The following is a 12,848-nucleotide window of genomic DNA, read 5'->3' on the forward strand; positions in this document are numbered from 1 at the left end:
AACCCTAGTGAGGATTAAGGTGTATAGATAATGGATGGATGGATGAGCTTTCAGTGAGGTAGCCCCTAAAATGGTCACATAGCACTAATGCTAAGTAATACTAAGGGACAAAGTCAATAACAGAAGCTTTTCCTACCTTGCAGGTATCATCACTAATGCAGCCATCTTTTACATTTTCGGTATCACTTGGTAAATAAACTTCCTCTTCAGTCGAGCTGTTCCAGTCATCCACATCCAAGTGCACTGAGTCTAAACGAAGATCCTGCAGACAGCCTTTGAAATGTCCTCCCCACACAGCGGAGTCCCAGTCTCCTGGAAGTCCTCCTATATAGGCCTGATCCCCACTGTCAATGTTCACTTCATGGATCTCTCCTATTCCATAGCGAAGGCCTGCATGCTCAAAAATCACCTGATTCTGTTGCACTTCAATCTGTAGAAGTTGCTTCTCGCCAGTGGTCACAAACACTGGAGCTGTCAGTGGGGCATTGTTAGGCAGAGAGCTAACAAAAACCCTCCCCATTCCCAGGTAGATTGAGAAGTAGACTTCTCCCCCGTCTTCATCTGTGGGTCTCCTTAGCTGGAGCAGCAGCCCATCTGGCTTTAAGGACCTCAGGAAGAAAGACACATTGAAGCTGCTTCCATGGCTCTTACCAACATCATAGGTACTGAAACTCAATGTGTCCTCATGGCTGTAAGTCCATGAAGGGAATTCTGTCAGGAGACAATTAAAAAAAGTTAGAGATCAAAATAAATTTCAGTTTAAAAATAGAGAAATACGTTTGTAAATAAATAGATGTGTATGTAATTTTAAAAAAAATAAAATAAAAAACATCAATTAAGAGCATCAAGACATTACTTTGCCAGGGACATTACTTTGTTTGGCTAATTACAGTGATAACATAAAGCAACAACAGAATAATGGGTATCACCTACACAAATGTGTAAATGCAGGGGAAGACACCAGTGGGCTGGGAAAGATGCAGTTAAAAACATTTTGTTTACCAGAAACCTACAAATAAAGTATTTTCAGAATCACTAAGGACTTGTTAAATAATTGCAGGGTGAGGTTATTTCCAGCCAACAAGACAGGAGATAGTTTTCCCCGTTTTGAGAATGTGCACAATGAAAGTCAATCCTATTAAAGTAACATTTAATGCCAGTATTAATTAGGGGTCAAGCAGCAAAGCTGCAGGAACTTTATTGTTTTTTGTTCAAAGCATAAAGGGTTAAAGTCTGCTAAAAATCTTCTTTTTTTTTCTACACTGAAAGTGTTTGTGCAGCAAAAATTTTATATCTGGAAACAAATATTTTGGCTGCTTGGGGTAAATTCCACCCACTACTGGGCTGCATACAATAACACTCACTGACCTTAAAGTGGCGCTGTAACAATCAAGTTTATTGTTTTGGCAGTTACCTAGATTCAAAAGTCTTTCATCATTTCTGGCTCTCAATTCATCTGCTTCTGTGCCTCATTGGTTGTCTGCCCTAAAAATGTCAAATTTTGCGTTTTTCTCCATTTTCATTAAAACCTGTTTTTGACATCTGGTCAGAAACCTTTGGAACCACACTGAGTCAGAATCATCTGCAAAATTTGCTGATCTTTCGTTGTTGTGGAAATTTCAATGTGTCGATAAAGCAATCGGTTTTCATTAAAATAGGGCATTTTTAAAAAGTTGTCGTAACCCATGAATGCATTTAGGTCCATCCTGAAATTTTAAACACATGTTAATGAGTTTTCAGTAAACTTGTGTAATAGAGCACATTGCAATTAATGGCAAGGGGGACCAAAAATACAATACCTTTATAGCTCATAACTGACTGCAACGATCTGTATGAAGTTTGCTTTGCACGATCTGGGGTCATGACTGAGTAGATACATAAAATGTTCTGATTTAGGTATCAGAGCTAAATTTTAAGCCTTTTTTCATTCAAACAAAATCTCCAATGTGTTCTACAATGTTGAAATTATTGCAAGTGATATGTTTTGCACTGCTCATTGTGGCCAACAAACGCTAATAGCTCACATGCTAGTAATCTGCTTAGACCCCTGGATCACTGCTACTGCTGGCTATAGTTATCATTATACTGTTCATTATTCTGCTGGAAAGTGTTCTTCATGACATGGCTCAAATTTCTTTTCTTTTTTTTTACCTTGGCCCCAAAACATGAAGTAGTGGAGCCATAGCAGGCACTTTAATAATCCATTTTATTTTAATCTTTCTAGTCATGTGCATCTTAACTCCATTTGTCTACATCTGTCACATTTCGCAGTCACTTTCTATTTGCAATTGTTGCCTCAATTTCTAAACTTTTACAATATCCTGTTTTTGACATCTTATTTTAAACCTCTAAAAGAATCCCCCAAAACTGAGTCAGAAACATCTACGCACTTTGCTGATCTTCAATTGTAAGATAAATTTCAATATGTCAATTCCCTTCAGTTTAACAAGTCAATCACTTTTTCTCAACAAACGCATCCATATGAAATATGTATTAACTGAAGGTTATAAGCTAAATCAAATGTTTCAGCAGATTTATATACCTCAAAAAAGCGTATCATTGTGACCATGAGAATTATTATTAGGATTAATATTGTAATCGGGAATTTTGCCTCTTATCTGTTAAATAAGAAAAAAGCATCCAAATGCAGCCAGTGTGCCTGGATCCCAATCATTTTGTTAGTGCATGTATTTACTTGTTATTACTGTATTATTGGTACCACATATAAACTGTGTGAGCTGTAATCTAAAGTATATCCAAATACTGCACTTATAAGAACCAGTTCAGCAAGATTTTACAAGCTTGAAACATAAGATTTGCCAGAACAACTGGCTTGTTCTTACCATCAGAGCAGCTCTCACTGTAGAATGGACGGTAGCAGTCACACTGATAGCTGGTCCACAGGTCCACACAGCGTCCATGTCCATAGCAGGGATCAGGCTTACACCATTCAGTCTTACTACATCCCAGCTCATGGCCTTGGTCCTCTGGAAGTGTTTGGGGTAGAACAGGCTTCGAGTCAATCATCAGGTCTTCCATACATCCAATGAACCCTGTACCACTTACAGAGTACTCTAAAAGGTTCTCTGGTGCTCCACCGACGTAAATATTACTGAAGGCTTCAGAGGGCTGGAAAACGGGTTCATCTGCATCACCATCTGTCACTCTGCATCCATCCCTGTCACAACCAGGACCTTTCAGAACCAAGACTAGACCTTCGTGATCCACAAACACATGAGCATCCCGCCAATCTCCATCACTAACCAAGCCAGAAAAAGTTACATCCAGTTCAGACTCCTCAGAAAAGGCTTTTGCATGAAGACCGCCATTTAAAATTTCTAGGAGCAGATGGTTGTCCATGTCCCCTCTGTAGAAGAGTAACATATTGGTTAAAGTTGTCCGAAAGCGTAGCTGTACCCCGAAACCACTGTGAACAGGGTGCTCAACTTCTCTGCGGGTCCTTTCTTCTAGAACAACCTGGATGTGAATGAATCCAGGAGTTGAGAAGGAGAATGTTGTTCTTGTAGAGCACTGGTCATCGTAGAAGCCATGGGGGCACAAGCAGGTATGGCCATGTTCTCCATCCTCCAGCCACGGATGGCAGGTGGCTCCATTCTGACATACATGGTCTATGCAGCCATGCAGTTTCACATCACAGTGATAACCTCCCCAAGGAAGCTCACCCGGCTCCGCCTCAGGGCAGTGGCAGGTGTAGGATGCCCTGCCGTCTTCACACCAGCCACCATTCTGGCAGGGCTGACTCTCACACTCATCAATGTTAACTTCACACAGCTCACCTGCAGATAGACAACACTGATAGTTAGATGTGGTGAAGCCTGACTGCTAGTGGGTTTGAGGGCTGTATTGAAAAGGAAAGTTGTTTCCCCCTCATATTTTTCTTACATTTTTTTTTCGTTCTTGAAAAACAAACATTCTTTTAAGAGTTTCTGACTCTAAAACAGTCTGTGCTGTTTGTGTATTACATGCTGGAAGACTCACCCAAGAATCCTTCTGGGCATGTGCAGGTATAGCCGTTTATCTCATCCTTACAGAAGCCTCCATTCTGACATGGTTCAGACTCACATTCATCAATGTTGACAGAGCAGTTCTCTCCTGTAATGCAAAACAAATCAATGTCAGACAACTGAAAGTGTCCAATTCTTTGTGGATTGGTTCCTTTATTTTACTGACCTGCAAATCCTTGCTGACACTGGCAAATATATCCAGCCGCATCTGCAAAACTGAGCTCCCAGTCCAGCTCCCAGTGAGATGGATCTGAACGCTCAAAACATTCCCCATCATTCTCACAGGGTTGCTTGGCGCATTCATCTATGTCAACCTCACAGTCTGGTCCTTCATAGCCTAGAAAAACAAAGCAAAACGTAACAAAATGGAGAAGCATATTACTGGTGTGATAAAAGTAGCGTTCCTTCATCTCCACCATGTTGAGAGAGTTCGTCCATTTGAATTGATCTTCACACAGGCCTATGCCAATTGGCACTCGTGCATGGGTAGACTACATGCACAAGACAGCCCTACAGCTCTCAGCATTTTCTGCATGAGTTTATCCATTCTGACAGAGTGCCTCATGGGAATGGGGACCAGGAGTTTGGGAAATCCTGGTTCCCCTTATATTTTACAGTGGATGTTTTTTGTGTAGCAGTGGTTTCTAGAGCAGGTGTGAGACAGCAACCCCTCCTCGTCTCCCTGTTTCCAAGAAGAAATGTCACTGGGCTGTGCTTCTTAGTGCATGGACACTGGTTACTAATACAGCAGACACTGGGTGTTCAGGGAGGGTAGACAGGCAGGTGGCAAGGTAGGAGGAGAGGCAGATGGACTGGTCACCAGTTCAAATCAGGGCCAACACAGAAAAATCTGACAGACTTAAAAAACTGTGAACCTGTCCGTCAGGGGATTCATGCTTACCTTCACACTCATGGCCAATTTAGAATCATCATTTAACTTACCATGCCTTAGAGGTGAAAAATTAACCAAAATAATATCGAAATCGCAATATCGACAAATCTAATATCCAATTCGCAGAGCTGCAATTTTTTGGTAAAGGTAAAATTTGTCACAACAAACCATTTTGGATGAGGTATTGTGACGATACAGAGATGCCCTGGACTATAGATAATATTCTCCAGATGTAAGGCAGCATGTATGTTTGGTACAGACCTCAGCAAAAACCACATCTTCAATTCTATATTTTGTTATTCAGTGAAAAAGAAATAAAAAAAAAAAACACATTTCCTCTATATTTGTTACACATATCGCAGTATCTGCCAATATAATCGTCACCGAAATGTTTTGGATATCGCTCAGCCCTAACATTGTTTTTGGACTATGGGAGGGTGACAGAGCTAGAGGAAAGTCGACCAGTAGGTTTAATGAGACAGTCGTGCAAATCACTACAATATCATGAAAGAACTGAGATATAGAGTTTGTGGTAAACTTGCTGCAAACGGTAAACATTCCAGTAAACCTGCAGAAAACCCGCTATAAGCGTCACATCCAGCTCCAGCTTTTAGGTCATGTTTTTGTTTTTTCCTGTTTTATTTTGCCACCTCCTTTTTTTCATGTTCATACTTTGCTGCTGTGTAATTTCAGGTCAATTGACAGTCCCCAGTCTGCTTTCCTGCTGTGTAATCTCCCCCGCCCTAGTGTGTTCCACTTGTGTGTTATTGTCTCCCCAGTGCCAGCGTCCCAACCTTCCTTTGTGACCACTAGTGCTTTGTTTTATGTATCTTTGATTCTGCCCGTTTTGGCTATTGAATTTTGCCTATGCCTCTTGGATACTTCTGCTTGATTATTGTGCTTTAGTGTACATACATTGTTTGGCCGTATACTCTAGTCATGCATCCTTGGGTCCTATACCTGTTTGTACATGTATGATGATAAGTCTTCCACATAGTTAGCCAGAAATCTACCATAAGGTTGCCTTATGAAAATATAGCCTATGAAAATATGACTTGAAAATTTGCGGCCATGTTGCAACTGTTTGCCATAAAACTGGAAAACTATGTGTAATTGCCAGAAAAGCTATCAATAGTAAACATAGCCTGACATATTTCCAGCTAATAATATTTAAGTTGCTACCAGAGGGTGACTAGAAGTTTGAAACTACAGGTAAGCTGTGGCGGCACAGGACTGGTGAATATGGCTGTTGAACACACATGTCAACACACTTTGTCAGGAAACTCCCATTACACCTTTAACTTTAAAAATGTGGTTCTAGTCTTTTCAGATTTCATTTATGCCAGAAGATTTTGAGTACCGCAGGCTAAGGATTTAAAAGATGGCAGAACTCTTTTGTTTCTTAGTCTATCAAACTGTTAAATCAAAGGCTGAGTTGGGTTTAGACTAAGAACTGAATGTAAAAATGAACAATTAAATTAATTGCACTGCCGCTACTTAGTCATGATGTTTGATGTTATACATGTTTGTAGTAGTCGTTTTGATGTCTCCTTAAATGTTTTTGTGTGAGGGTTAAGGAATCTGTTTTGTGTTTTGTGGGTTGTTCTCTGCCTCCTGTGCTTGTGTCTTGGTGGGCGTGTGTTTTCTCTACAGGCTGGGCGGAGCCTAAGGACAGAGGACTTTCCCGCGCTGGCAGGTGCAGCTCATCAGCTCATCAGTGGAGCACCTGAAATACAAGCTTCTCACAGATCTCAGGGCCAGATGATTGTGATTCATCCTCGTGGTACAGCCAAGCCGCTTAGTTGCTCTCCTCCGCGAAGCATTATAACTAAGTTTAAGTATTTTTGAGTCTCGAATCAGCATTACTTATTTGGTCCTGGGAATTTACCGTAGACTGACCTAATGGAACTATGCATGGATGGAAAAGCTTTGTTTTCACTGTCTTCCTAAAAGTAGGCTATCATTCATGTTTTCTCTTGCAGAGAGATGCTGGACAGAGTCTGTTTTTTTCCTCCATATTCCATACGAGAATGAATTTACCAATGACAAAGCAAACAGTTTTCCCACAGCAATATACAGTTACTGTACTATTTGTTTTGTTACAGCATTTTAATTTTGCTATTTTTGTATTTTAACCTCATATTTTTATACTTTAAATGTCCAATTTGAAGGATTTAGGGGCATTTATTGGCAGACATGGAACATAATTACAGTTTCACTTGTAACTATGAATCATTTGGAAGATGTTGAACAGTCAGCCACTAAAATCCTATACACTTGTAACAGATGTTTAGCAGTTCTGATGCTAAGCTAAATTAATATTTGATACTATTGGTAATTCTAAAATTGTCTGTAGGTGTGAATGTGAGTGTGCTTGGTTGTCTGTCTCTAAGTGTAGCCCTGTGATAGACTGGTGACCTGTCCAGGATGTCCCCTGCCTTCGTCCTAAGTCGGCTGGGATAGGCTCCAGCCCCCCCGCGACCCTAATGAGGATTAAGCGGTGTATAGATAATGGATGGATGGACTATTGCCATGTCTTCGTGAAGTGCCACTCAGACAGTTTCTTCTTTGTAGTTACCTTTCGTCTCACTGGGAATCCTACATGGTGCTTATGTATCTGATATACATAGTTAATAGTTGTTTGTGTGACACCTACATGGACAGACATACTGTGGGCTTGTTGAGTCATGGACAGTTGCACAATCAGAGAAGTTCATAATCATTAAGCAGTATGTTATTCAGTACCTGGCCAGCAAAGGCAGTTGTATTCTTTGACGCCTTCTAGACACGTGGCACCGTGCTTGCAGGGATCAGAGGCACATTCGGGAATGTCCACTTCGCAGTAGTCGCCCTCAAATCCTGTATCAGTGCAATCACATTCATAGCTGCAAAAGACACAAGTGAAACAAATAATATTAACTGACAGCTGAAGCTAATGAATGATAAAATAATTTTTAAAAAACATTCACCGTGCTTGGGGAAAAAAAGCGATTCTTTTAAGTCACTTTTTTTGTCTTTAAACCATTATTGTGTAGTTCTTTTGTGGTTGTATGGTTTGGGTCATTGTCTTGCTGGAAATTAAAATCTTCTCCCAAGTCTAGTTGTCTTGTAGACTGCATACAGGGGTTCTCTATACTTTTCTGCATGCATTGTACCTTCTACCTTTTGAACCCTCCCAGGGCTTGCTGCAGAGAAGCATTCTTCCTCCATGATGCTGCCCCTGCCATACTTCACATTAGGAATGGTGTGTTTATGATGATGTGTATGTTTGGTGTCTGCCAAACATAGTGTCAAGTCTGATGGCAAAAGAAGCTTATTGTTGGTGTCAGCAGACCAAAGAACCTTCTTCCAGTTCACTCTACAGTCTCTTGCATGCCTTCTGGTAAATTCTAGTTGAGATTTAATATAATGAAGGTAATTATATGTGAACAACTATTTAAAGTATTAAAGTAAAAGTATACACACATAGTAAAGTATACACATTTGGAATAGTTGCAGTAAGACAACAATACTTCTACATCATTTAATCTCATTTGTGGTTACAGGATGTGTAGATTCTGAGTGACATACATGTTCATATCCATGAATAGAGGTACATATGATCCCCAATGTGATATGTAGGCTGTAGTTTTATCCAGAATATTAACTAATATAAGGATCGTTATCAGGCTTCTGCAGAGCTTGATGATGAGCTGATCATTTGAATCAGGTGTTTTGGAAGAGGGAAACATCTAAAACATGCAGGACTGTGGCCCTCGAGGACCAGGATTGGACACCTCTGGTCTACACACTGGGCTACTGCAGACAGACTGGCCTACCTGTTCACCATGTCATGACAGACTGCTCCGTTCAGACATGGCTCACTGGCGCACTCATCCACATCCACCTCACAGTTGATGCCGTCGAACCCAGGCAAACACTCGCAGGAGTACATGCCGATTAAGTCGTGGCAGATGGCTCCGTTGCGGCAGGGACTGGACTCACACTCATCGACTTCAGATTCACAGTTTACTCCTGGAGTAGGAAGGATAAGTCAGCATGTCATTAAAAAGCACTGGGAGGGAAACATGAAAGCAATGATTACATGAAAGTTTTAATCGTTTTATTTGTTATTAATTTTATTATTGTATTTTGTACTTCTCATCTGTTCTGATTTGTTTTCCTCCACGGTTTTTTATTTTCCTTTGGCTTCAGACTCACAATGATAAAAGCCTTTCTTTACATTCTCTAATCAAACTTCCACTGAGTGACAGAAGAATGTAGCAGCACTGATCTAACCTGAGCACTCACAGATAACATGAAGCTCCTCTGACACAGAGCAGGCTCGTGGAGAAAGAAAGGAGTGAAAGAAACGCAAGGTGGGAATGTTTTTCTTGCCACTGTGCACGGAGACTTTATCTAAGCCAGTGATAAAATGCCTGACTAAAAACATGTTACTGTGCACTTAAAATACTCCTCGTAGCCAGTTTATCAGGAACAAGCACAACACTTAGGACGCAGCAAATGATGCTGAAGGGTAGAAGCAGCAGAAACGTCTCTAGAGGAACAAATAAATGCTGTCGGAGAGCAGAAGGGATTGTGTTCTTTAAGACAATGATTACTGACGACATAATATCAAATGTCTTAATTCAGCTGTGAACAGAAGCAAACATATGCAGGCGGCTGAGTGTTTTTCTTTAATATTATTGTATGTTTGTCATTTTTTAAAACTGCACTATATGTATGTTTCATTCAGTCAGGCTGCCTTTATTAAAATTGCATTAAATGTTCCAGTTCTGTATTATATATTTCTGAAATAGAAAATCAAGCTGATACATGTTATGCTGACTGTAATGGCCCAGTGGTTTGTTGAAGGGAGATACTGGTAATTCAAGTGTTGTCTGTCTATCCAAAACGTGATATATTTTACACTACATCTCTTCAAAGGCCCTGGAAACTTGAGATAGATATTATGAGAGATTCTCTAAAATGATAAACATTCATGAGTAAAAATTGCAATAATCAGAGCAAAGGTTTGAGGGAAAATCCACAATCTTAGTTTATAATTATGAAAGGTTTAAATCCACATACACCCGCATTTCCTCTAAATCACGTCTCCTGCTGTTTACATGTTGCTTTCACTTCACTAGCCCAGTGCAGTGTGTCGGGCAAACATTCATTACACCACTATTTTCTACTTATCAAGCTACATGAACATCTTTGCTAGCAACCAATTGGCTTCAAGCTGAGAGCTGCAGGGAGATTGGAAAAAAAATTCTATGGAACACCAGTGGACTTTCTAACCAGTAGCTTTGGTTATGAAACTACCAGAAATAACTGGTAAAGTGGTATGAAGCAGCAGTAATGATGCTGGGCTTACGTTGTTCACACATTTGACTGGTGTAATGGAGCCCAAAAAAAAAGTGCATTTCATTTATTTATTTATTTTTATTCATCAGTTGCATTTGACATTTAAGAATTATTTATATTTGTGAATTTTATGTAACTGAGTTTTTCTTTATGTGCTGCTTTTTAAAAAACAAAATTTAAAAATATTGTGAAAATACAGATGCTGTGCTTCTCTTTTGTTCCTCCTGAGCTTCCTCACAGAGCCGTTCTATACTTCTATACTGCTGAGTCAAGTGGAGAAGTGCTGCTGGGGCTATTTTATTGTTTTCTTTTGTAAACCAGTCATTTAAGTTGTGGCTTTCAGTATGCAGTGTCTTCTGTTTGTAATCTTATATTATGTAATAGTTGTGTGTGTTTTTTTTAAACTGTTAATATAAGTATATTCATTTTATATAATATATATTTTGGGATATTCTGTTTTGACTTTTGTGTTTGTTTTGCGTCCTGTGAAGAAGGACAAAACTGCACTGAGTCACATGACACTGATTTCACTTGATATATATTCTAGTATATCTCAAAAAATGTTAACATTGTGAAAAGTTTATTACATTGGAGTACTCTTGGCAAACAGAAAAGAGAGGAACAAGAAGAAACTCACTGAAATGTGCAAATCAGCAGTCTACACTGTGGGGGGGGTCTGACCCCAATCTCAACACCACATCGCTGGTCAGGTCCTGTTTTATTCGCATGGTCAAACCAGTAAAGAGATGAATACAGACGACGTCCAGGCAAGTTCTTGTTCAGGACAAGTTTACGTCAAAGCTGTCTGTAAGCCCATGTTCCAGGATTTACCAAGTGAGTTCTTAGTCTTGTGTACTATACCGTGTAGGTCAACGAATGTTCTGTGACAGTGTAATGTTCTGTGTTTGTTTTCCACTCTCTAATGGGCCTGTCACACACTATGTGTTTGGGTCTTGTGGAGTATTAAAGGCATCCTATTCCCAGTAGGTGGACTGAGGGATAAGCACTGCTCTCATCTCCATGGGGATTTCTCCTGATGTTGGTTTTCTATTTGCTGAGCTCATGTATTTCATTGTTTTGTACTGTTTTCTGTGGAGTAGTGAGAGTGGCAAATTACAAAAATAAATCAGAAGAATAAAAAAATAAAAGGGGAAATAAAAAGAAGAATACATATAATAATAATAATTTTTTTTATTTTTAAATTTATTTTTATTTTTATATTTTTTTTTATTTTTTTTAATTTTTAAATATTTTTAAAAGTTTATTATTACTATTATTTTATTGCTTTTAAAGCGACATTTACTTTAAAAGCAACATTATATTATTACGTGTGCAAACGCATGTAAATTTTATGTAAACTTTTGTTCACCATATGTACAGTTGTTATAAACAAAAGTTTAAGTCCCTACCTCTACCTGCCTGCTAAGTAGAGTAGCTTGTTTCTGCTAGTTCCCTCGTAGCATTCGTTAGTGTAGTGAGTGATATCCAGAGTATAGTTGTGTTTGTGCATACAGGTTCTGTGTAGTGCTGCGCATTCTGTTTCTGATGATCCACTAGTGTAATTACTTGTTACTCCCTGCCACTGTACTGTGCCTTGTGTTTTTTGGTTTTGGTCAGATTTAAATATCATCATTACATATCACTAACTCTGTGTTATCCCCAGGGGTCCTGTGTTTGTTCTCTCTGCGGATGTCTCTGGATCTGGAGCTACACGTCTCTGATCTGCAGTTGCTGGCCTCACCGACCCCCAGAATAGTTATTGTCCTGTTTGTATTCCTTACTCTCCATCTGCTATCCAGCTCTTGTTAGCATTAACACTTCCAGGTTGAGTTTCTTCTCCCTCCTCATGGTCAGATTATTCTGCCTGCTTCCTACAGAAATCACTCGTGAACTCATTCGTCCTTTTCTAATTCTCTTACCTTGTATATTCATTCTGTGCATCCTGTGTAAAGATAAACACCTTTTTACGTTTAGCTGGTCTGCTATGTTTACTGTTTGGGTCTCTAATTTCCCGTAACACTTTATGATCAGCCTTCTGATAAAATGGATTACAACTGTTTAAATGAAAACTGTAATGCTTTGTTACACTAGAAATATTTTCAGGTGTCTTTACTTATAATTTGAAGAGAAGGACAGACAAATTTTGTGTTGTACTGTACATGTGTGTGTAGTGGGAGCATCTGTGTCTGGGAAAGTTTGGTATTTCCAGATGGCCCTTGAACACACTGTCAGATTTAGGTCAGCTCCTCCCATTGCCCAGCCCCTGATTGAGGGTATTTAAAGCACCTGTGGCATCATGGCTGCCCTTTTTTTTTGTCTCTGTTTGAGTGCCACATGGGCTCCTTGTGACTCTGAGTCTTCCCTGCGTACTGGTATCTGTTTGGTTGAGGTTTATGCCAAGTTTGCCTGCCTTGGCTTAATGTGGATGTTGCTGATCTCCCTAGTATCCGTATAACAAAGACCGTTACACCAAGGGTTTTATCAGCTGCTGTTTTGCCTTTGTTTGCTCTTGTTTGCCTCTGTTTGTCCTTGCCTGTCTTAGTTTGGCTATGTTAGCCCTTTGGTCGCATTTTAGATTGAAC

General features: G+C 39.7%; 1 protein-coding gene across 1 annotated transcript in view; it reads right to left on the reverse strand.

The window, feature by feature from the left end:
• Positions 1 to 12,848, reverse strand: part of crb2a (crumbs cell polarity complex component 2a) — a 32,112-nt gene that overhangs the window by 4,714 nt on the left and 14,550 nt on the right. The window contains 6 exon segments of the mRNA XM_008302498.1: positions 102 to 711; positions 2,844 to 3,797; positions 4,000 to 4,113; positions 4,192 to 4,362; positions 7,663 to 7,802; positions 8,736 to 8,931. Coding sequence (XP_008300720.1) covers positions 102 to 711; positions 2,844 to 3,797; positions 4,000 to 4,113; positions 4,192 to 4,362; positions 7,663 to 7,802; positions 8,736 to 8,931 — 2,185 coding nt within the window.

The sequence above is a fragment of the Stegastes partitus genome, unplaced genomic scaffold (genome assembly GCF_000690725.1).
Source record: "Stegastes partitus isolate 25-593 unplaced genomic scaffold, Stegastes_partitus-1.0.2 Scaffold1825, whole genome shotgun sequence".
NCBI lineage: Eukaryota > Metazoa > Chordata > Actinopteri > Pomacentridae > Stegastes > Stegastes partitus.